Source organism: Aphelocoma coerulescens, chromosome 8, assembly GCF_041296385.1.
Source record: "Aphelocoma coerulescens isolate FSJ_1873_10779 chromosome 8, UR_Acoe_1.0, whole genome shotgun sequence".
Classification (NCBI taxonomy): domain Eukaryota; kingdom Metazoa; phylum Chordata; class Aves; order Passeriformes; family Corvidae; genus Aphelocoma; species Aphelocoma coerulescens.
In genome coordinates, this window is record NC_091022.1 from 24,135,803 (window position 1) to 24,160,752 (window position 24,950).

Sequence of the window (24,950 nt, forward strand, 5' to 3'; positions counted from 1 at the left end):
GGTGAGACCTGTCTTGTTCTAGGCACATGAATGGGCTTATTCCCAACAGTGGAGTTGTGAGTTGTCACCCACATTCTAAGTGCCTTTGAGTTTGCTCTCTTTATTCAGTTATGAATAAGATGGTGTTTAGAGTTTGAAAATGTTAAATTAAGGTGTTACTTCTTAATCTTGCAACTCGCTGTGGAATGAACGCAATAGCAGATGCTGTCTTCCAGCATCTGTGTTGTTGCTAAACAGGAAGAGGAGGTGGGAAGGAGGAAATCCTGTTCAGGTTTTATCCTGCATGATCACTTTGGTAAAAGGGTAAGTTGTTTCTCAAAATTCCTGGAAAATGTGTGACTTAAAAGTACTCAAGTACATTCTCTTAGGCTCTCGATATTTTTAGGGTTTGTTTTTGATGTTACGCAAATGCTGAAAGAAATACTCTGCAATAAAAGGTGCTTATTTCAGGTAGTGCCTTTGAAGTGAAGCAGCATCGGTTCTTTAAAGATTTGGACTGGAATGGATTACTCCGACAGAAAGCTGAATTCATCCCACAGTTGGAATCTGAGGATGACACAAGCTATTTTGACAGTAAGACTTAAGATTTGGCCTAAACGGCATCATATTTCTTGTGCATATTTCGTTTTTGAAATTGTTAGAGATAAGTCATTTTAGAAATTGAATAAAACACTTGATGGAAATTGCTTTTAAAAGTTTCTGTTGAAAGCCAAGTAAGGTTTCTTTGAAGGCAAATTAATTGTAAATGAAGAAGTGTTGCTGCTGGAGTTAGTTGGCCTTTCACTGGTGCCTGTGGTCCTGCCAGCCATGGCCCTGCAGTGAGAGGTGCTGCCATTGTCATGCTGGGTTTATTAAACTTCTTCCGAAGCATTTGGTAAACCCAAATTCCTTGAGTTTTTGAGCAATATGATCTTTCCCTAGTGACTGTTTTCAGCCAATAAATGTTTTTTAAAAAACCCAAAACAAACCCTAGACCTTGAAGACAAGTATGTGGGGAAAATTCTGAAGAGATTTAAAGTAATTTAAATTAATTTCACTGCAAGTATATCACTTTAGTATTATTAACTCTGATGAGATATGAAGTGTTTGTTTGCTGTTTATAAATGGGAGCTGCCATGGTATCAGTGCTGTGTAAGATTCCTGGTATTTCAAGATAAGCACCAGACAGGGTCAGTGCTCTTGGGAGAGAAGGGAGGAGCGTCACAGGAGGGATGGAGAGATCTCTGTTCCCAGAGCCTCTGCTCCCTAACTTTTCTCATTTGACTTGGGGAACTGAGCAGGTGGAAGGGGCTTGGTCAGGGCTTGGTCTTTCCCCCTCTCCAGCTGCAGAATGGCATACTGGCTGTTTCAGTTCCCTGAGATAGGGAAATTTGTGCTCTGCATCAGTGGAATCTCTCCCATCCTAGGGCCATGGGACTGGTCAAATCTGCATGAAGCACATTTTTGCTAAGCTCCTGTGCTTTGCTGAGAGTGAAAGGAGGGAGAAAGCAGCTGCCTCCATCCCCTTGGCTCTCACACTGCACAAGCAGTGATTCCATTTAGATAGTGCTCTTCCAGTTTGGGGAAAGGGCTTTTAGGCTGGGGCTTGTTTGGAGAGGTAGGATGGGAGAGCGAGATGGATTGAGAAATCTCTGTGTGATTGCTGCAGAGAGCAGTTGGAGTCAAGCTGTGCAGAGGGGGCAGAGGTGGGGTTTCTGCAGGTCTTGAGGTTTACTGGTACAACACACATGGAGAAACAGATGTGGTGGGGTGTTCCCACCACTAACTGTACTTACTGGATGTGGAAAATTTGGTCACTGAGTTGGGTCAGTGACTGGCAGAGGCCCAGTGCAGCAGCCACGAGCAGATCCTGGTGGGTAAAAGTAAAATGTCTGTGTCTGTCAAGTCAGAATGTTGGGAAACTCCCCACGTGCCCAGGCACACTCAGCATCAGGGTGACTTTGATGTGAATCCTTTATAAAGGCTGGAATTCTCACATCAGGCAATATCTCACATAGACACGGATAGGAGTTGGCGTTGCTGTTACAAACCCTAATGCAGAAAACGTTAGAATTTATAAAAGTCTTTTATAAATCAGCTTTCTGGCTGATGTGGTGCAGCAAATTTGGCTCAGTGTAGCTATCAGCTTTCTATAGCCAAACTTATTAGTGCCCACCCCACAAAATCCAGTGTGGCTGGCTTAGAAATCCAGTGCCGCAAATCTCAAAGCACAAAATCTCTTTGGAAGAAGTTTTTGCATTAAAAATAGCTTTGCATATTGGCTGCTTGCCCATTTTCTTTCACAAAATCTAATCCTTTTCCTAGTTGCAGGAGGGAAAAGAGGAGATTTTTGGGGGGTAAATGTTTTTATTTTTTAAAGTAGCTTGTATGTATGTATGTATATATGTATGCAGGACAGACTTTGTACAATCAAAAAGCTGTTTATTGGAAGGTGGAACAGTGAATTGTTTCTGTGTTTCCTTCCATACCATTGTGTGCTGTAGGGAAGAAATATCCCTACCACAAAGGGTATGCAGGATTAGACACCTTTTGAGTATCAGCTGCTTCCAGAATGGAATACAGCTGACAGGATAAGATAAATTCAGTGCCAAGGAGATATTCTTCACTGGCAATTGCACGGGATGAGCAGAAGCTGGCTGGGTATGTTTCAGTATTAAGGGAAGTAACCCTGCATGGTGTATAAACACTCAAAGTTCTTTAAGCAGACCAGTAGCAATGCTTGAGGTGTGAAATACCAACACTCCCCACACTGATACAAGTGCCATGTCTTGTTCCCAGCCCGTTCAGAACGGTACCAACACCTGGATTCAGAAGAAGAGGAGGACACCAATGATGATGATCATGTGGAAATTCGGCAGTTTTCCTCGTGCTCCCCCAGGTTCAGCAAGGTAGGGACATAATAACTTGTTGAAAGAAAAAATCTAGAGAGGAACATGGTTTCTTTGCTTCGTAAGGGGCAGATTTTAATCATGTGGGTGCTCTATGGCATCTCATGGTGTCTGGTATTCACTGAGGAAGACGAACACTGTATGAGTTGTTTATTCTGTGGTAGTTTGTGGCCTTTTAGAAGGTGAGAACCAGAACAATCAGAGAATAAGATTTTATATTTCTTAAACTTTCAGTATGCAGGGCATTGTATAGGTCCCTTCTGCATCTGATACAGTTTGGTGTTTTTACCAATGACTTGGATGCTGGCATAGGGAGTATCCAAAACTTACTTGCTTTGAGCAGTCTCATTCTGAAAGGACCTTCCATAGGTGACAAGATGGTATTGGGATGACAGTGGATTCTGACATTTGGAATAAGGATCTAAAATCAAAGGGGGTAAGAACATCAGTGAAGTTTACATCTCTGGGGTTGCTCATGGTCTCAAATACAGCCCAAGGAGCAAAAGGCAAGGTGACAATTTCAAAGAGAAGGGTCTGGGCACATAGTCCCTCATGAGTTAGATGTGCCAAATTATTGAAGCAGTAATTTTCCATACTGGGCTTACCAGTAGGAAGGGCATCACTGGGGTATTCTGATCTGCACTGGACAATGTTCCTGAAAATGACGATGGACCAGTAAAAGGGAGTCCAGAGGAAAGCAGCAAGAATGACCTGAGTTCTACAAAACATAAAACCTCAGGTGTTTTCAAATACAAAACTAGAAGGAAAGCAGTACATTGGTCTTCCTGATAAAATATAATATGTTTGGAAGGAGCAGAAGGGAGAAGAAATGCTGTTTTGAGCCACTTTATGAATTGTATTTCCATCTTAGTGAGATGGGAGTAGGAATTTTATTAAGGAGCTCTGAAAAGTATTTCAGTTTTTCACAACAGTTCCTCCACTTTCCCACTGCTGAAGTCAGTTTTTAAGGACGAGTTTCTTCTTTGTCCTCAGCCAGGCTACAGTGGTTTAAATAACAGTTACTCTTAATTTTATGGAGTTGCTCCTGATTTGCATCACTAAAAGTATGTTTAAAATTGGACCGGAGGATTAGTTGGTGTTTTGAAAAAGTGCTCATGAGTATGTAAGGGTTTCTTTTCTCTGCCTTTTCTCACCATGAGTATTACTCATTTGTTAGACTGAAGCTTTTCTTTAGGGTTCAGTGTTTTTGCCACAAAGAGAGAAAGTTCACTTTTAATGAATTTATTTTAAGACCTGGAAAATTACACAGCATTTGTAATGTGGGAGGCATAAAAGGCTCATTATATTTTGAAATTCTTGTCTGACAATTCAGCCATATGATTTATTAATAGTTATCTTGTTGATGCTCTGAATTTTTAATAACATTATTTTCATTAATCTCTTCTTATGTAAATTAGGTTCACAGTCAAGTGTAGTTTTAAAAGGATGGATTTTTTTGCTTAATCATTTAATTATTTAAAGACGGCTGTAAAACCAAGAAAGGCACTTTCATTAAGCTGTCAGCATTATAGTAGATTCCTTGAGGAGGGCAGGACTTTTTTGTTCTGAAATAAGCTTGGGGCAATGCTGATAGACTGATGATAATGAAATGGGGTCATGAGCATGATGCCTATCACTGAAGTGAATTTGTGTAGTAAGATTTCAAGATCCAGATGCCAGCATTCAAGACTTGTGGAGCTGTCTTTAGCAATAGGTCCTCTTAGATTTGAGAATCGTTAAAACCAAAAATGAAGTCATTTCACAAAGTCTCCCAGTATTTCTGTTGTGTTTTCAAAGGAGAAGTGTTGGGTGCTGTTGTAGAAAAGTATTTTAGTGCTTCTGAAGCTGGGCCTTTTTTCCTTTCCTCCCTGGCACACCTTGAGCATGTCACACCTGCACTGCGTTATTTGGTCAAAGAACATTACCAAGTTCATGCTTTCAGGGGGAAATTTCCAGGGAAGATTTTGGCCCGTGCTCAGAAAAGGCTCCGTGGGTTGGTTTTCCCTGCACAGAAGGATCTTTTGCTGCACGCAGGTGTACAGCAGCATGGAACGACTTTCCATCCACGAGGAGAGGAAGACTCCACCACCAACCAAGCGGAGCCTGAGCGAGGAAAAAGACGATCGGCTGGACAGCCTGGGGGGCTTGAAGAGCCGGGACCGCAGCTGGGTCATTGGCTCTCCTGAAATGTGAGTTCTGTGCAACTGAGTCTTCTGCCTTCCCACAGCAGCTAAGAAACACCAGCCAAAACTTCCTATGACCAGTGTTAGGTCAGGAGAGCTTCATATGTTGTATTTCCACAGGAGAAGCCTGGATTGAATAGGTAAAAGTGAAAGTGTAGAAGTGATGCGGTCCTTAAATGTATCTAGTTAAGTCCTAACATCTTCTAAATTTGTAGCAAATACTTTTAATGAATTTAAAGATACTCTAACCTTTAGGGCAGATTTCTTACAGAGATGGACCCACATCAATTTTTTTGTTAAATTAATGCAAAGTCTGGTGTTGCCAGACTTTGACCTTTTGTTACAAAGTAGAGAAATCGTTAGGAAAGTTCAAAGTTTCAAAAGTTCAGAAGATGCCCAAAAAATCTTGTGCTCTAATAAAAAGTGTCAGTAAAATATATGAATACCCAGAATTTGGATACCTGCCATGTTCCTGGCATTACTGAAAACTAACCATATAAAAGGCATGTCTCTCATTTTGTGTAACCCCTGTAAAGCTTTTACACTAACATTTTGCATTGGAAAGAGCATAAAATATGGCTCTGACCTAGCTGGTATGACTCCCTTAAATACAAAAATGTTTTGTAGATTACACTCATAACTGAGGTGCACTTCATTCTGCAACAGGCCTTCCTGGCTTCTAATCTGAGCAACTTTGAAAGAAAAATTCATCTAATTCCAAAAGGAACATGGAGGATGATTTGCATTTTGCAATTGTGAATTTTAAAATCATATTTAATATCATGTTCGTATTATTATATTTTTTGGGGGGTTTATCACTTGGTTTCCTAGTAGTTTAACAGTGGAATATTTTGGAAGTCTCAACTCAGGTGACGCCCCAAGTCTTTGTTGTTTTAACTCCCAGTGTTGTAGCTTGGTCACCAAACTTCACCTTAAATTGGCTTCAGATGCGCGAGTTGGGTCTGTGCCCTATTTTCACCCTTCAAAGCTCATCATGCCCTGACTCACGGGGGGGCCCTGTCTCGGTTCTCCCCTCAGCCTGCGCAAGCGCCTGTCCATGTCCGAGTCCTCGCACACGGAGAGCGACTCCAGCCCGCCGCTGACGGTGCGGCGGCGCTGCTCGGGGCTCCTGGACATGCCGCGCTTCGCCATCTCCGCCGAGGACGAGGGGGCCGCCCTCAAAAAGCCTCAGTCCGAGGGGACGCTCCTGTCCACCATGCAGGCGCGGGAGGGGCTGCCCCTGCCCATTCCGGAGCAGCCTGTGGAGCACGAGCTGCAGCTGGAAGGGGATGCTGGAGCCACCACCCCCTCCACGGCCGCCGGCAGCGCCTCAACGCTGGCAGGTACGTGCTTGGTGTGGGGGTGTCCTGGTGCCCGTGGAGGACGTGTTACCTTGTGGAGATTAACTCTGTAAAACTGGGTCTGGGTGTTGGGGGATGTGACTGCCTCGTGCTAAGGAGGTGTTTTAGTGTAGTTTTGTGGATGTGCTTGCCTTTGAAATAATACCAATGGTTTTATCTCCTCAAAATTGCGTCTTAGATTTCACTCCTGTCACTTCAAATTGATTTAGGTCTTCTCATGCTTGAGATTCATATTGTCTATGCCTACTTACAACCACTGGGTGCCTACCTGAGACAGCATTAATTGAAGCATTAGTCAGAAGAGATCACTGCTGAGTTGGAGCTGGAGAACAACGTGGGTGTCAGCCATACCAACAGATCCCCGCTTCCTATGGTTTTGCTCATCCCAGGAGTTTGGAGAGACTTGAAATATGCTGGGGAAGTGGAGTTTGTGTGAGGGACATGCTACTTATGTTAACAGCCAAATATGCCAAAATTCATCCAGTTGCAGTCTTAGAAAAGTGCAGCCTAAATTTAGTAGGGTGGCTCTTAGAGGTCAGTGTTTGATTTCTCAGCAACTTTGAGTGGCCTGGGGCTTTTCTCCAGCTCTGGGCTGATCTGAACCTTCCTCTGGTGGTGCCCTGGGCTGCTGCAGTGCAGGACTGGGCTCTGGGTGCTGGAGGGTTCCCAGCTCCTGCCCCTTTCAGCACATTGGGAAGGTAGGGGGTGAAGCTGGCTGTTCCTGAGAACAGAAGAGGCCAGAGCTGGGAACTGCTGAGAAAAGTAGTAAGGAGGGGGGGGAAAAGGAAGTTTGGAACAATGGGAGAAAGAGGGGAAGTTGAAATGAAGGTTGGCAAAAGAAAATTTGAGAAAGAAGGCATAGTTAGGGGAAGGACTAGATTGTAGGGTTGAATAACAAGGACTAACTGGGTAAGAAAATAAGGAACAAATTGCTGGGAGAAACTGGGAGCAAGCAGGCAAAGCAATTGTGGTATATTGAGAATGGAGAGGTAAAGGGATACTGAGGAAGTAGTCAGAATGGCTGCAAGAATGGACAAGGTGGAGGGCACTAGGCAGATATGATGGGGGACTGATAGCAGAAGGTAAAAATGCCTTAGAAGAAATTTGCCTCCAGAGTAAAGCCAAAGATTCCCACATCTTATTATTCCTCTTCTGCAATTCAGTCTGTGAAATTCCATCAAAATTGTCCCATTCCCCTTTATTGCCCATGCTCCTTGAAGAGGCCTGGTGTTGCCATCGTGTAAAGAAGAGGTGCAAGAGTGATAGGAGGAAGCTGCCTCATACTTGCTTGGCATGTGTGCCATAAGTGAAACCTTGGGTTCTCAATTTCATGCTAAGAGCCTAGAAACATGCCATTGGAAATGGCAAGAACGCCTCCATTGCTAATTCACGTATCTGCAATGTGAGATTGGCAAAAATGAAGTTCCCCTGGGCAGCCTGCTCCCCTGAGCTCAATACATTAGAGCAGTCTTTGATCTAGTGCATGGGATCCAGGGATACCAGTGCTTCGGTGTCCCCAAGTCAGAGGTTTGAAAGGAGTTTAATTCTTATCACTGTCTCAGAGTGCTCCTCTAATTCATATGGCACCTTTTGCCATGTAGCCTCCAAATCCGGGTTCCTCATTGTCTGGGAGCCTGATTTGAAACTCTGTGGCTCTTAAGTGTTGAACAAGCATCTGGTCCTGAGGTCTATGGGAATGGTGCTTTGAATTTTTATTTTCATGGTACTTTCTGCTTCACTTAGTATGCGGAGCAGTGGTGCCCACTTAAATAACGATGATCAATGTTTTGTTCTGTCCTCATTGTTCAAATCGTGGCCCTTAGGCTTTATTTATTGCATGCTGCTTAAAATTTGCTTTTGAAGACAGAATGATTAATTTCCCTTGTGGACTTGCTGTGATGCTCACCACTTTCATTTCTAAGCACCTTGTAAATTCTAATTACTGTATTTTCACAGTGCCCCTTTAAGGTATCACATGGGGGACTGAGGCACTGGCCTTGAGTACAGGACCCCCAACCCCCAGCATCTGCTGTCGTTACATGCCCAGTAATCTTCAAGATTACTTTACATTTTATATATAATTATATCAGGTTAAGCAATTCAAGACTAAATTGCAATGTTGCACTGAAGGGGGCAAATTAAGGTTGTCTTAGCAATCCACATTTTTACTTTCCCTGACTTGAGTACCTTAGTGTTCTCTTAAAGTGGATTTTTTATGTGCAACTCAGTAGAACCTGGCTTTGCTACTACAGGCAGTTTTAACTTAAAGATTGACAGTTCTTGCTGGTTGTAAAAATAGAGCACTTTCTATAAACCTGTTTTCATCTGTGAACGATCCCATTGAAATGGTGTGCAGAAGTGCACCATGGCTTTAGGATTCATGGAACTGCCACTGAGCAATGTGATTTCATTAGCGAGCTTTTCCACAGAATAGAAGCTGCTAATTTTCTGTGTTCAGAATAACACCATTTCTGTAAATAAAAATTCAAGCCCCAGGGTTTCTTCTTAGGAAAATTTACTCTTGGACTTCATGTAAACATGACTTTGATTTAATGTATTTTGCCTGTAGGGGAATAGACTGTTAGGAATTCCCTGTGGTTCTAATCTGTTTTAATTTAAACTGTAGCTGGGAGCACTGCAGATTTCTCTGATCCACGAGCTCGCAGTAATAGCAATGAAGGCCCAGACTTTACCACCCCAAAAGCCATCAGCGATTTGGCAGTGCGGCGGGCACGACACAGGTTGCTCTCTGGGGAATCAGGGGAGAAACGTACCTCGAGACCTGTCAATAAAGTGATTAAATCAGCATCCGCTACTGCCTTGTCTCTCCTGATTCCCTCAGGTAAGAAATGCCTTGAGTGAGGCATTGTCAGAATCTGCAAGCACTAAACAAAAGGTCTGCAGACGGATCCTCCCCCTTCTCTCTCCTGGAATAATGCCTTGGCTGGCAGGAGGGGAGAGATCTAACTTTTACAATTGGTTTAGTATTTCCTGCTGGCAGGTTGATCAGCACTTCTGTGCCACAGACAGGAGTGTTGGGTGTGTGGTCTGACTGCAGCTTCTGCAAATGGCAGCTGGGCCCTGTTCTTCCCCTGGTTTTGTTTAAATTGACTCCTAGCTGGTCTCTAGACAATGGTGCAACAAGGGAGGTATAGAGACACAGAATGATTTTAACCCTCTAGGTGCTATTTTTGGGGATCATGTGCTAACTACAGCGCTCTTTGGGAATGAATGTGCCTGGTGCATTTATGTACCAGGAATCTTCAGAAACTCCAGATAACTTGGTTGAGATTGACTGCTCAAGAACTGAACAGTGTAAGTAACTCACTAAGTCAATGCTGAACTGCTCAACTTGTTGGCCCAGCTTGGTTTACAAGTAGAGCCAGACCTTTACAATTCCCAATGCCAGGTGATAACTCCTAGAGAGCAGCTCAGCCATGCTGAGCTGTGACAGACAGGAGGAGTTTCTCCCCACAGGGATTTTGTCCCTCTTTCCAGAGGATAAGACCATGCTGTATTTCCAGGGCTGTGCCTGTACCTGCCTAGATGGGAGCAGGGAATGCAGCTGGGCCATGAGCAGTGCCCACCTGCTCCTCCCAGCAGTGAACTGGAGGCAGGGATGCACCTGCTCTTGGCACCCTCATGGTGATGCACATCACATTTCCTGTGCTTTGGGCATCGGTTGCTTTTCGAACTACAAACTCCCTCATGAAAATCTCTAAAATGTGTATTTAATTACCCAGCAAAGGTTCCTTCAGAGCTGCTCTCATCTGCCAGGTTAATATCTGCTGGGCAATTCAGCAGGTGTTTCTTAATGGATTAGAGATTACCTTCTACAGCTGCATTTAATATTCCTGCTCTTTGGGTTTATTTTACTGATCTTGACCAGCTTCACTTTGAAATGAGAGTTTTGTATTTGCTTTGTACTTTGAAAAGTGGATGTTGTTCCACCAGCAAGCAGAGTCAGGTAATTTATCTGACAGTCCAGCCCACGGCTGTTCATTTGGGAAACTCACTCAAAAGTACACTTGTGATGTTGTTTTTCAGTAGCAAAGTCCCTTCAGTAGCTAATATTTTAGGGCTAAATATTTTTGCCCCTGTGAATTTAAAACACTACCAAAACTGCCTAGATGGAGTTGTTGTCTGATCACTACTCATTCTTTTCGTGTTAATACTAACTGATTTGGATTTATCTCAGCACCAATGTGTAACTGGCACCAAGATCTAGAGACATCTGATCTTTTGGAGGAGGGTAATAGATCATAACCTGGAAATGGGGTGTTGCAGGATTGTGCCTAGAGCAAATGCTCGTGATGGATTGTAAGTCCTGGGAAGAGAAGTAGAAAACACTGTGACCCAACCGTAATTCCATATGAGCAGTACTGCTGTATTAAATGCACACCTCCAAATGAGCCTTTTTGGAAACTCTGCTATTTGTAGTATGAAGCATGAATTAGTTGAAGCTGCAGACAAACCCAGCTCTGGTGAAGGCCACCAGATTTAAGAGCATTGGCAGATACAGTTTCGTAGCTGTTCTCTAACAAGACTTTTCTCTCTTTTGGAGGCCTGGTTTCCTAATTTTTGCCCACCTTTGTGTCATCACTGTAGATCACCACACGTGTTCTCCATTGGCCAGTCCAATGTCACCTCATTCTCTCTCCTCCAACCCATCTTCGAGGGACTCCTCACCCAGCCGCGACTTTTCTCCTGCTATCGCAAACCTGAAACCACCAATCATCATCCATCGGGCTGGCAAGAAATACGGTTTCACTCTGCGCGCCATTCGCGTCTATATGGGTGACAGTGATATCTACACTGTGCATCACATGGTCTGGGTATGTCTCTGCTTTTCTAAAAACAGGACCCTTGGGGCCACAAATGCATCTAGCCGGGGCTGTGGGGTTTAGCTTTAGAAATTGTGTTTTGCCACCCTGTTTTCTCTCTCCTTGTTCATACCCAAAGTTATCTTTTTGGGGTGGGGGAAACCCTTTATAAATAAGTAAATAACTAGCAGCACTTGGGGTTTTCCAGTAGTTTTCAAAACCATCACAGAACAACAGCAACCTTTCTTTCCTTCTTTTTTCCCTGGTTACATGAATTCACCTTCTTTCACCTACAGCACATCCTTTAAAGCATGTTTCTGTGTACATACCCTCTTTCTCTTTATTGGGGTTGTTGCATGAGGGCCCATTATAGTTAATTTATTCAGACTTGTGTTAGTGATTATAACCTGCTTCTGATCAGTTTGGTCTGCTGGGGTTTTCCAAGCAGTCGCTTGGAATTGATTACAAGCCTTAAAGCATCACTGCTGCTATGCTGATTGCCATGGGATTTAGCTCTTGGCTTAGTTGTGAGCTGTGCTAAAAGGTCTGGTTTCCATGTCTGTATCACTTCCGTCCCACTACTGCTGGTACTTGATCTCCGTGTTCCTTTTGTGTTAGTGTGGATGACTTCTAGGAATGAGCCATTCCCTGAAGCAGTTTTGTTAGGATTGTGTAGTTAGGGAGAATGCAGTCAGGGTAAAGGTGGTTTGTTCTTTTCCTTGTACTTCTGTGCTCATTAGATAATGTGGACTTGACACACTTTGGTCCTTATATAACACTCATCCTTATTTAGGGAAATAATCTGAAACTGATTTTTTGCCTTGCCCCTCTCTTGCTTTCCTTGAAAAATACTGAGTTTACCAAGATACTCATTTGTCCTGGCTAGAGGGAGCAATGTGCATTCCCCTGCGCATCTCTCTCCTCATGGTGAAGGAGACTCACATTCCTGACCAGGGACAGGGGAAAGGCAGTGTGTTCACAGGGGAAGAGTCTGGTGTTGGATAGGTTAATAAAGGATGGAAAGTGGAAAAAGAAACTCTATTTGGGATGAGGTGCAATATAGGCACCTTAAACACACGGCAGAGTCTTCCTTAAAGGTCTGTTGGCCCCTTTGGGTTCCAGCATGTACATGGAAGCATGCTGGATTTGGCATGGCGAAGAAATTGAAAAAGACTGAATGTTTGGAAATCAAGAGCATCTACGTAACATTCCTGAGTGCTGAAAATTTTTGGAAATGTGTTAAGCCTTTTGCTTTGGGAAGAGCTGGTTTCTTGATCAGCTTAACCATCCTGGCTGCCTTGGATCAGGATAAGACTGGCGGGATGCTGGGGAGGAGCAGAAGAGAGCAGGGTTTTGTGCTTGGCAGTGCCAGGGATGGTTTCTTTCACCCTTCTCTGAAGCAGCTGATGCTGGCTGTGGCAGGAGGTGAGATGGATGGGCTTTGAGTCTCATCTGGGCCAGTGGTCTTGCACATTCCCCTTCTCAAACTGGTCCCCCCTTGTCATTGGCAGCACGTGGAGGAAGGGGGTCCGGCAAACGAAGCAGGTCTGCGGGAAGGGGATCTGATCACCCACGTCAACGGGGAGCCGGTCCACGGGCTGGTGCACACCGAGGTGGTGGAGCTGATTCTGAAGGTAGGGGCTCAGCACTGTTACATTCTGGAAAACATGAGCAGCTTGTTTAAAATGTGTGTAATTGGCATTGTCTGAAATACAAGTGTGCACACAGCACCTGGTGGTATTTAAGAGCAGCTTTGTACTGGTTGGTGTTAAAATTATCCTGTTAAACGACTTCTGCTTGATACCTTTCAGAGCAGAATCCATTTACAGAAAAAAAAACCCCAAAGTTCTGGACTCTTCCAAGAGACAGAAGTCTCTAGGATTGCAAATAGAGGAGCAGTCAGGATTATTATTTTTTTAAGATGAGTGAGACAAGCCATGCTCTGTGTTGCAGATTCATCATGATAGATGCCTGATATGCTCACATCTGCCATCAGTCAGAGCACTGGGAATAGGATTGGTGACAGAATATCACTTTGTTCAAGTTTCCAAGTATTACAAGTATTAAATTGAATCATTTGGGATCTCAATGGGAGAGGTCAGATTCTGTGTTCTGTCTGCTCTGGGAAGCTTTACCTACCAGCTGGGGTCTGAGCTAATCATTTGTGAAAGCCTGACTAACGAGGGCTCTCTCTCGACAATTCCTTAATAAATGATAGGTGGAAATGCTGAGGGGAAAAATGGAGTTTGACAAAGGATTACAAAATGGCAGGCAGCAATAAACTAGCACCCTACCTGCTTTGGCTGCAGATCTGCTTTTCAAATAACCATGTTTTAAGCAATGTATCTTTGTCTTGTGTCTGACAGAGTGGAAATAAAGTGTCCATCTCCACCACACCATTTGAGAACACCTCCATCAAAGTTGGTCCAGCTCGAAAAGCCAGCTACAAATCCAAGATGGCTCGTAGGAACAAGAAGAGCAAAACAAAGGATGGTCAGGAAAGGTCTGTTTTGATGTTTCTGTGTTAAAAATAAAGGGTAACCAAGATAATGTAAGAGGGATCTTAAGAGAGACCTTGTACAATCCATTTGCAGATAATGTATATCAGCAGGTACATCCTTTAGTTGTTCTTTTTTTTTTTTTCTTTTTCTCTGACACAAAATTGACTGAATGCATTAGTAAAGCTAAATAAATCATTTGGGCTCGTAAACAACTTTTGAATGCTCTTCCCCAGTAAGAAGAAGAGTTCTCTGCTGAGGAAGATCACTAAACAAGCATCACTGCTTCACACCAGCCGGAGTTTATCATCCCTGAACCGGTCCCTGTCATCTGGAGAAAGTGTGCCTGGCTCTCCAACTCACAACCTGTCTCCTCGGTCACCAACCCAGAGCTACAGATCCACTCCAGAGTCTGCACACTCAGGTAAAAAAAAAAAAAAAGAAACAAAACCAAACTAAGCAAAAAAATCCAGTCAAACAGGAAAAGAAAATCTTGGAGGAGAATTTTGCTGAATGATTAATTTTGGAAATAAAATACACAGCAGCAGGTAGTAGGTCTCTTTGTGAAGCAAATGTCAGCGGTGATGTCGATTACCTTAAGGATGGATGTGTTCTTGTTCATTGATTCTTTTAAAAATGAAAATCCATACATCCTTTTAAGAATGCATTTGCTGTACTACAGCATCCTTTCACTTTGATGAAAATGTGTGTTGTAAGTTGCAGTCTTTTCATAGCAGTGTGACACATTTTCTATGTTCAGAGAAAAGAAATCAAAACAGTGTGGCAAAGTCATATTTGAAAATTGAATCAGCTGCTGGAATAAAGAGATTTGCATCTGGAGAATAGCAATGAAACACGTGGTTTGTCTGATCAAAGGGGTTTTTTTTGAGAAAAGTGTTCTCATAGCTGAGTGTTTTTTACTGTGCTCTGGTGTTGGGTGCTAATGATGTGAATTTCCATCAGAAGCCTGGCAGTGTTACCTTCAGTATTACTGCTGTGCTTTGGAATAACATAGCATTGTGTCTTGACTTACTTTCAATAACTTGTTTTAGTTTATTAAATGTATTTAATGTAATGTATTAATCTTCTTGGTATTTTTTTCTTTTTTTTTTTCTTTTAAGTTGGTGGCAATTCTTCCCAGAGCAGCTCTCCCAGTTCCAGTGTTCCCAATTCTCCAGCCAGCTCTGGACACATCCGACCCAGCTCTCTGCACGGCCTAGCACCTAAGCTCCAGAGGCAGTACAGATCTCCAAGGCGTAAATCTGCAGGAAACATCCCTCTGTCCCCCCTGGCTCACACTCCATCACCAACCCCACAGTCCACGTCACCGCAGCGCTCCCCATCTCCTTTGCCAGGACACTCAGTTGGCAGCTCCAGTATCATCCAGTCTTTCCCAGTAAAACTACACTCCTCTCCACCACTGGTGAGACAAATTTCTCGCCCCAAGAGTGCTGAGCCACCTCGGTCTCCTTTGCTGAAGAGAGTGCAGTCGGCCGAGAAACTGGCTGCCTCCCTGTCCTCCTCTGAGAAGAAGCTGGGCTCCTCACGGAAGCACAGCTTGGATATCTCTCACTCTGAGTTTAAGAAGGAGATGTTACAGCGGGATCCCAGCCTCCAGAGCTTACAGGAATCTGCCAATGAAACCACAGGTGGCAAACTTGGGCTGGCAGAAAAAGGGATGCTGCAGAAGCCGGGCTCACGGAAGTTGGGTGCCATTCGACAGGACAGGGTGGAGAGGAGGGAGTCTCTGCAAAAGCAGGAGGCCATCAGGGAAGTAGATTCTTCTGAAGATGAAACAGATGATGGTTCAGAAGATAGTCAGGATGGGAGAAGGCTGGACAAGCCCCGTGGCAGTGGAGACCAAGGCTCAGATTCTTTTAATGAGGATAGTAAGTTTTCATCTAAATTGGAAAGCAAGGATAGTATTGAAGATGATGCCTTTCTACCTGAAGATCCAAAAGGTACAGAAGATGTGCAGAAGGGAAATACTCAACAAGCCAAGCCTGTTTCAGAGCCGCTGCAAATCAGTGTGCACCCTTCCCCACCAGAGCTCCCCTCAAGAACTTCTCCAGAAAAACTAGCTAATTCAGAAAAGCCATTCCTAAAATCAGAAACAACTGCAAAGGAGCATAAATTGCCAGAAAACAAAACTTTTGAGTGTTTTGGTCCAAAAGAGAGGTCTTCTGAAGCAATCAAAGATCTAGGGAGAACTCCAGGTACTCAAAAGCCAGTAGATCGCACAGAACATATGCAGTGCCCATCTATCAAACTCCTGGAACTTGAAGAAGGTGATTCTTCTGGGGCCTCCTGTGGTAAATTTGACTTGAAAGAGCCTGTGCTAACAGAAAGCAGTCAGAAAAAACAGGATTCCAAACCTCTGCTGGCACTTTCCTCGTGGTGCACAGCAACCACGAGCACTCCTGTTGTGGTGAGCCCCCCAGACCGCACTGAGAAGGGTCACAAGGAGACACCTCAGCCTGTGGAACAGCACAGCTCCTCATTTCTGTCTCCTGGGAGCGCCAGTGAAACACCCCAAAGAAGTCCTAGCCCCGAAAAGCAGCAGCCCAGCTCATCCCAGGCAGAGGGTGCTTTAACCTCCAGCAAAACGAGCCCAGCAGGACCCGTGCCCTCCCCACTCCTCCTCCCCAGTGCCATCGAGCGTGCGCTCTCCGTGTCCCAGTTAGTGCCCCTGGCCCAGAGTGTGTTGGGGCCTTTGAAGCTCAGTATGTCTGGGTCTGGAGAGGTAGAAAAGAGAAAGGATTTGGGTGCCTCCTGTAAAGAGGACAGAGATTTGAAACAAAAAAGGCAGGAAATTCCACAAGTAGGAGAATGTCAAGAGAAAGCCAAACTCTCTAGCACGGATGGTCTGACCACGAGGAGCGGGTCCTGTGCAGAGTCCTTACACCCAGAAAAGCCCTGGGAGGCAGCATGTCCCGTGGGGGCCAAAAAGGAGGCAATGTGTCCTGTGGTGGTCAAAAAGGAGGCACCTTTTTGCAGTGCTAAAGCATCTGAGGCATTGGCAGGCAGCTGCAAAATCACTCCATCGAAAGAGCTGTCTCATGCTCTTGGACAAGCAGCTCTGAGAGCCTCTCCTCTGCCAGATGGCAGCACGAGGCCCTGTAAAGAAGGGACTCTGGCACAAGCAAAAAGCAAAGAGGTTGGAAATCAGTTAAAAATACAAGACTTTCCCCTGTCACATGATGATGCTGTAAAGAAAACATAGCAGCATCGCTGGTACTCGTGGACTGGAGCATTCTACATTCAAAATAGAGACTGCATGTTTGAATTTTGTAATATACACTAATATAAAATAGAACTTGTGTACATCTATTTTTGGGAGGGTTTTTTTCATACTGTTTTTTGTGTTTTTTCATCCTTGCTATTCTATTTTTGTACACAGTAATGCTTGCTGTTTGAGGTCTCTTTAGAACAGGGTATCTTTAAAGCAGGGCTTAAGAAACAGTTTGAGTTTTTTTGTTTTCCTTCCATACCTTTTATTTTGCCTGAGTTTAGGGCCTGATGTGCTCTTCCCTCTAATTCTGCATTTATTTGAGATCCCAAAAATTCTGTGTGCAAGTCAGGTTGTTTTTAAATTTCTGCTTTTCAGCATTCTCTTTGAAATTCCATTGAAATTCACAAATGTCAAGTTTTTGCTTGGATTTTACAATCTGATGTCCCTTGACAAGAATAAGAACCTGCTCTCTAGTCTGCAAGTTATTGTGAAACTACAGACCTTCTTCGGTGCAAATGTGACCCCTTTGTCACCATGTGTCTTCACAGTCCTGTGTCCTTAGAGGATGTGGAGACGAAAGACTTGGCTGGAGAGGCTGGAGAGAGAGATACCCTGTCTTCTCTTTAAAACAAGTATTTTTCAATGGAATTGTCAGAATCTCCAATCCATAAGATGGCTTTTTTTGGGATTGTTTTTACTTACCCTGTATGGGACATATGGCAACTTTTCCCTCTGTTTTTAAAATTATAGAGATGTTTTATCTTCCTTTCTCTGGCTTCAGTTCATAACTTGCCCTGCCTCAGAGTAAGTGACCCCAGGAAAGGGGTGCCTGTAGGTTGGTTTTAAAATAGAAAACTTTGTAGTCGCGTATTCTCCAGTGTGTCTGGCAAAGTTATCTCAATGAAAAACGACCTTTGGAGACTTTTCCTTCTCTTGGTGAGTCTAAATAGGTAGGGATTTTAAGGTGTCCCTTAACATTTCTGAATTGGGGCTTGGGAAACTTGCTGAGTTTTCTGCCCGTTCTAAAACCAAACAAACCTATGAAGATTTCAGACTCCTCGAGTTCTGTGGTCAAGCTGCAAGCAGACTTCAAAACACATGTGATATTTTCAGATTTCAGCTTTGATAGCTAGATCATTTCCACTGCTGAGGTCACTTTCCATTTAAAACTTACTCTTTGCTCCTAGGTTTAGACATCGCTTTGCTTTAAGTGTGACCGACTCTGGGTGACAGTGCTGCTTGCTGAGGATTAGATCAATAATAATGCACCAATAAATGTGTTGAGTGGTGATACCTGTAGCACTGTAAGCCATTTCTTCATCCAATTAAAGGTTCCTCTCAATGAACACTCCCGTCATTTGTCCCAGATTGTGCTCAGCTTGTATCCTAGTCTTGTCTGAGTGGATCTCCCTGCGGATCACCCGTGAGGGATAGTGCCCTGCTCACTGGCTTACTCTGTTAGAAGCAGAATGACTGTGCAACAGTATTCCAGGCTAAGACCCATCTCTGTTGGTCTGATTTCCTTACACTGCTGCTTCCTTCACTGTCTTGGCTTTCTCTGAACTTGAAGTTTTGATTCGCTTCCCCTAAATGCAAATATGTTTATTATATAGGAATATATTTTCTCCATCTCTTTCAATCTGATTTCAGTTCAACCCACAACTCACAAAAATCTCTGGAATCTCACCCTGCTTCTTTCTGTGTAGCAGTTACTTCCCCCCATTATATACTTGATTTTGACTGCTTGGATTTCATTTCTGGACCAAGTTTTGGTTTGGTTTGAGCTTTTTTTTTTTTTTTTTTTTTTTAACATGTTTAAGTGAGTGTTTACTCTGTGTGTCTGTGTGAACATGTATGGTGTTGCTACTACACTAACCAAAGCCTCAGCGCTCCCAGGTAACACCTTAATAAACCTTGCTGTGGGGGTATTGAGAGCAGAGCCTGCTGTGCTGTCTCTCCGCTCTTTTTCCAGGAATTCATGGGCTGCTCGTATACACTTGGTTTGCAATTATAAACCACAGTATTTCCACTGCCTTGTCAGGGTCCTGGGTGTCTCCAGCCTCTCCAAGTGCTCTTGGTGGTGAGTGTCATTCAGTGCTGATTTGGAGTAATAGCAAGTAAGGAACAGACTTGGCAGGATCTGGTACTTATCTGGCTGGTTTTCTCCCTGATGGGTTGATCTACTAAAGCATTGCTGAGAAACAGCGCAGGATATTATGGCATGGACAGGAATAATGAAAAATGGATTTGGCATCCTGAGTCTGTGGTAATTACAAAGACAAGCCTCAGGCTGATCTCCTGAGAGCATCTGACCGTGGCGAGATGGAAGTGTCTGTGTAAATTAAGGAGTGAGCCTGGAGTTGTGTGAGGACGTGGTCCAACCTGGCTGTTCCCTGGGTGGCAGGTCCCCCTTTTCCTTCTGTGTTTAAAAAACCTGAGGAGAAAACTGGCCACTGCTCCTAGGAGGTGAGCACGGGGTGAGCCGGGCTGGGTAACCTGGTTCATCCCCCACCGGCAGGGGTGGGACCCTGTGACGGTACCTGTAAGCTGCTGACTCCCTGTCTTTGCAGCCGGTGCTTCCCATGCTGAATTGCAGGATTATCCTTTCCTAGGCATAAAAGGAGGAGTGAAACCCCTTGCTATGTCACAGCTTTTGCTGCTTTTGCCTGTGTTGGCCAAAGAAAAGGTGAGGTGTGTGTTTTGTTGTCTCTTTTGTAGCTACGGTACAGCGAGTAGTCAGTGCAATTAAAAATCCCTGGTTTTTGGAAGCCAAAGCCAAACAGCGTTTCCAGGAAAGCATTCTAGTGAAGCCTTGTATCCCCTGCTCTTGGTCAGTCCTGCAGTTTCCCTTGGTGTGCCAGGTGCCCCATCATCCCTGTTCCACCTTCTGTCAAATTTACACGGCGCACTTTAGCAAAAAGTTCCGGCAAAAAGACTTTTTCTATTAAACTTTGATAGTAAGACAGGTAGATACACCAAGACTTACTCCTTGCTCTGCTACAAATTCCTTAAGTACCTTCTCAAATAAAAGCTTGCAGAATGCATTGGGGAGGAACAGGATGTTGGAAAAGCTGTGTCTGAGGGGCAAGAGCACGTTCCCTGTGCTGACTCGGACACACGGTGCCCAAGGGAAGCCCTGGCCAGCCCAGCCCTCGGTCTCTGTGGGTAATCCCAAGTCAGGCAGGCGGAAGGTGGAAGTCATGAGCGTGAGGTGTGTGTTTGGTGAATGAGCCGTGCATGTCACCATCCAAAAATGCTGCTTTCCTGCTTTGTTTCCCTCTTCCCTTCCGTCAGCTTGGATGTGTCTCCTGCTCCTCATCTGTGTTGGGATGGCGGCTCTCAGCTGGTTCAGCCTCCGCAGCTCCTCTCTGCTCCTGCAGCCAGCTGGTGCATCCCTGCCCCGTGCCTCAGTGTTACTTTTCCCTTTGTCTCTTACTGTTGCAAACTAAGAGAAATGGATGATATTTATTGTAAATACTAGACTTTAGCGTTGTACCGGCCACTCCTGGGTCTGAATGTGGGAGGCCTTTGGCTGCTGCTGTACTAAAGAGCGCTTGTGGGGAAGGGGTAGGAGTGACCAGTGGGTTTGTTTGCCACACTTGCATTAAGGTGTGATTTGGAGTTTGGTTTTTTTTTTTAATTTTTATTTTTTTTCTTTCGAAGAGGGGAGGATAAAGTCTTTCTCTGGTTTTCTCTTACTGGATGTGAAGGATAATTCTGTACTTCTAGTAGAAGATTTGACAGAAGTGTGTGTTTACGTTGTGTTCGATTACCATATCCAGGTGGCTGTGAGAGCACCTCCTGCGCTGGGCTCTGCCAAGCCGTGTCACTCAGCACTTAGCTAGATAAGAGAAAGTGTGGAATTTCTGTGTTTTTAGAAACTTGAACAATTGCCACATAATAGCGGTGCAATAATTTTTATTCATGTTGTACCTGCATGTCGATGTTCAAATCCTCCTCCAAAATAAATAATTTTTTTTTTTTTTACATAAATCCAGACTCGTGTTTGTCTCTTGGTTGGTCTCCTCTCACTTATCCCACAGCACTGGGGGTGGCTGTGCTCCCAACCTGCCTGCTCAACCAGCTGCTTGATGGGGCAGAAAATGGCCTGTGGAGTGTCTGGGTATTGGAGTAACTCTGCCAGGCTGTTTGGGATTTTCTGCTCCACAGGCCAGGTGTGTGGCTAAGCCAAAGCTTTCCACTCTGAAACTCAAGCCCAGAATTTACCATCCTCCACCGAGTCCATAAGTTTATAGTGTCTTGTGTCCCTGCTAATGCAGGGTCCTGATGGTAAAAACATGTAAGGGGCAAAAGGGGTAAAAACCTGTCAGACATGAATCTTGGCTCAGCAAGATGAGGATGTGACTGGCCACAAGTGCACACCGTGGCTGATGGGTTCAGGAGTTGGATGTACAATAAAATCCGAAGGGCAGGGGCTTGGCATTGGCTTGGATTAGCCAAGGGGCAAGAGCCAGCAGGTGCTATGTGGCCCCTTTCTCACCCACTTATTTAGGCAGCCTTGATGCTGCACCACTGCATCACCCAAAACCCTTCCAGAAACAGATCGTTGCTTTTAACATTTGCAGGTGTGTGCCCTCCACGTGGAAAAGCCTTCAAAGGCTATTCCTGTCCTTGGAAATAGAGCTGGGGAGACGTTCATGTCTGGGGGGATTGGACTGATCCTCATTCGCTGCTGCCAAGGATGCTCAAAATATCCCGTGTCTCCGTGCTCGGGAGAAGCTACGGCGCAGGAATCGGGGGCGAAGCTGGGCTCCGTCCGCAGGAGATTTGCAGTGCCTCTGCCGGCAGCCGCTCCGGTGTCGCCGGGCGTCATCGCTGACGCGCGCCCACAGAACAGCGATGTTCCTGCCCACGCCGAGCGGGACCGCGGGGCCGGAGGGACGGGAGCGCAGCGAGAGGACGCCGGTGCCTCTCCTGCAGCGCTGGAATAACCGGCCTGTCTGTCACGGCAAAGGCTCCCTGCTCCTGGCTCCGTGCAGGGACCGGGCAGGGAGCAGGAGCTGGGCCTGCCCCGCAGCCCATATCCAGAGCATCATCTCCAGCAGGGCCTGAGGTGGGAGCATCGCCCTGGATGAGCAGAGTTGGGGTGCAAGGGCTTTTCAAATTACATTTTCACGGAGACAGAGATGTTTTTCTCCCTCTTTAAGGCTCACTAGCTGGAGTTTAATTGGGGTTAAGTTTAATGCCCACAGCCCTCCTGTAGAAATTTCCCCGGTCAGGAATAAGTAACTCTTAGTCCACAACAGTTTATTCTTCCAGAGGATTAAGCAACAAAAACCAAGGGCTATTTCTTCCTCCCAAATGATGGCATGGAAGTGGCAGCCCAGCGCGCTTCGGTGCCTGCTTGCCAGCGCCAAGATTTGACTCCTTCTCCCAGGGTCAGAGGGTGTGGGTGAGTGTCTGGTCACAATCCCACTGCCAACAGCCTGGCTGCCTGCAGTTAACCTGGAATCTCGAAGATGGGAACTGGGGGGAAAGCCAGAGCATCCTGCTCGGGTGCTTGGCCCCCCAGTGTTGGTCAGAGCAGAGTGCTGATAACACCAAGGTCGTGGGTTCGATCCCCATACGGGCCATTCACTTAACAGCTGGACTCATGATCCTTGTGGGCCCCTTCCAACTCAGAATAATCTGTGATTCTGTAGGCAGCCGGCCCTGAATGGAAGCTACAGCTGGAATTGCTGTTGGATGCACAAAGGTCTCCAGATGAACGTGGGGCCCCTCATGTGTTGCGCACCCCAGGTCGCTCCCCGTGCCCAGTGTGGATCTAGGTCGGGCACTGAGGGCAGGGGCTGAGCTCTGGGGGGATGTGCAGCTGTGCATGGCTCCACAGGGTTTAACTCTTCCTATCCAGCTCTGCTCTGTGCAGCCCCATTCCCTGTGACCATGGAAGCACCCAGGACTGGCCTGCAGCCACCCCCTCTCCAGCCTCCATCATGTGCCAGTGGGCTTTATATTTTAAACGCTGATTAGGGCTGACCTCATATTTCAGAGCTTACTTCATAGTCACTAATGAGGGATTAGGAATGTTAAGCTAATTAGCAATCAGCAAACGAGGGCTCAGTCAGTCTTCTCAGCCTGACACACTGTCAATGAACGAGTTATTTGATGATTATCGTAAACCTGCTCAAATGGGCTGCCTAATTCTGATGGGCAGCAGGGAACCAGGGTGAGCTGCAGCCCAGGTGATGGGAGCCCACGGCCTCACACGGCCCTGGCCACTCTCCACAGACCAGGGGGTGCAGAACACCTGCTCCTGGAGTCAAAGGATTTCACTGAGTAAAGAAATTGGGGTGGGTTTCTTTTTCCATCTCAAATTTGTTGAGTTATGGTCCAAACTTCCCAGCCTCACTGTTTTGGGAGAGGCTTTACCTGATGGGCCACCTAAGGAGGAATTTGGCCACCTGTGGATGCTGTTCAGCTGCAAAAATACTCTCAGACCAAACCTTCCTTGCTGGGAACCCTCTTCCCAGGCCAGGCAGAGCAGCCTGGCTTTCAGCTGGGCTTCAACTCCCTGGGTCATTAATTATCCCATTATTCTGATTTACTTCCACACCCCACCCTCTGCTCCGTGAGGGAAGCAGGGCAGTCAGGAGGGGTGGAAGGGTGGGAGGTAAACTTAGCAGAGACTTGATCAATTTTTCACACTGGAAAGGGGAAAAATCCCCAAGAACCCAAATATAAAACCCCAGAGCGCTTGTGGGAATGAAGCAAAGGGGGGAACTGAATGGGACTAATGGGCTGTCCTGGCCCAGGAGGGCTGCAGGGATGCTGGGCTCTGTCCTTCCTGCTGTTTCTCCACTCTTTTCAGGGCACTGAAGACCCGAGGAAGCTCCACACCTGCTGATGGCCCTTGTGGACAGGGTGCTCAGCCATGTGCCAAGGACACACTCCAGCTATGCTGAGGGGCAGTATTGGAAAGAAAGAAGGTATGGGGACCAGTGGTATCACTGCCAGGCCAGTGTCACTGCAGAGGGATGTGTCTCTGAGAATGGGGGAGCTGCCTCTGCCCTGGGCACAGCTGTGCTTTTAGCGGGGTGATTCCAAAAAGGGCCATTTTCAACCCCTGGGTGGTGATGGCAAAGGCTGGATGGATCTGGGGTAAGGACTGAGCAGGGATGCTCCTATTGCTCCCTGAAACCTTGAAACTGCCTTTCTGGGGAAAAAAGAAAGCTTTCTCTTCCTTTGCAGCCAGTTTGGACAGAGGTTTCGTTCCCCCAGGGGCTCAGCGTTGGCCAGGACAAGGGGCCGGGACCTCCTCTCTGCTGGGAATGGATCCATCCTGCCTCACGTCCGTGCCCTTCCCCGTGTGCCACCCCAGCCTGGCAGACTGGGAGCTAAAAATAAGTGAAATGCAGGGGATAACCGGGTGCCTAAATATATCCCTTCTTTAATTAGCACCAGGCGACTGCCTCGCAGTCACGTCCGTCTGCCCGCTAATCCCGCTGTGCTGCGTCACGGGGCTCCCCTGAAGAGCCTCCCGTGAGCTCGGGCACGGAGCATCCTCGCCGGCTGATCCCCTCTGACCCTCCCCGTGGCCTCGGCGTGAGGGGAGGCTGCTGGGGATGGCCCGGCGTGGGAGGGTGACACGGCACAGGGGTTAAACCAGAGTGAGGAGGGTCAGGGGTGAGGCGGGGGCATCGTCCTGCCGGTCCTGAGGTGTGCGAGATGGGGGATGGGATGTGCCAGGAATGGTGATGCCATGGGCTGGGAATCCCTCTGGCAGGGGGATGCTTCCCATGGCGCTGCCTGGGGAGCTGCTCTGCGCAGGGCTGTCCCTGAACTCGGTGGGGTTAGGCTGGGAGAGTTCCCTCCTCCCCTGGATCTCACCGGCAGCACCCCTGCCTCTCCCCGGTGCTCACCCGAGGCAGTAGGTCGGGCAATATTTAACCTATCGCAGCTTCTTTGAGCTCCGCGGTCCTTCTGGGGCTTGGAAGTTGGGAGTTA

At 46.0% G+C, this 24,950-nt stretch overlaps 1 protein-coding gene and 1 long non-coding RNA gene across 10 annotated transcripts in view; both read left to right on the plus strand.

Moving 5' to 3' along the window:
- Positions 1–18,284, plus strand: part of MAST2 (microtubule associated serine/threonine kinase 2) — a 185,919-nt gene extending 167,635 nt beyond the window's left edge. For 8 of the 9 annotated variants that reach the window (XM_069023306.1, XM_069023297.1, XM_069023298.1 and 5 more), the window contains 10 exons: positions 451–573; positions 2,779–2,888; positions 4,923–5,077; positions 6,110–6,414; positions 9,059–9,274; positions 11,041–11,267; positions 12,767–12,889; positions 13,622–13,758; positions 13,990–14,177; positions 14,875–18,284. In XM_069023306.1, coding sequence (XP_068879407.1) covers positions 451–573; positions 2,779–2,888; positions 4,923–5,077; positions 6,110–6,414; positions 9,059–9,274; positions 11,041–11,267; positions 12,767–12,889; positions 13,622–13,758; positions 13,990–14,177; positions 14,875–16,976 — 3,686 coding nt within the window. In that variant the 3' untranslated portion in view covers positions 16,977–18,284. The remainder of the gene's footprint in view (positions 1–450; positions 574–2,778; positions 2,889–4,922; positions 5,078–6,109; positions 6,415–9,058; positions 9,275–11,040; positions 11,268–12,766; positions 12,890–13,621; positions 13,759–13,989; positions 14,178–14,874) is intronic. The other variant, XM_069023301.1, reaches the window with a different exon arrangement.
- Positions 18,285–23,536: 5,252 nt separating this feature from the next.
- LOC138114151 (uncharacterized) lies at positions 23,537–24,648 on the plus strand. The gene is made up of 3 exons (XR_011152504.1): positions 23,537–23,616; positions 23,815–23,932; positions 24,195–24,648. It is a non-coding gene; the product is annotated as an uncharacterized lncRNA (long non-coding RNA).
- Positions 24,649–24,950: the final 302 nt, after the last annotated feature.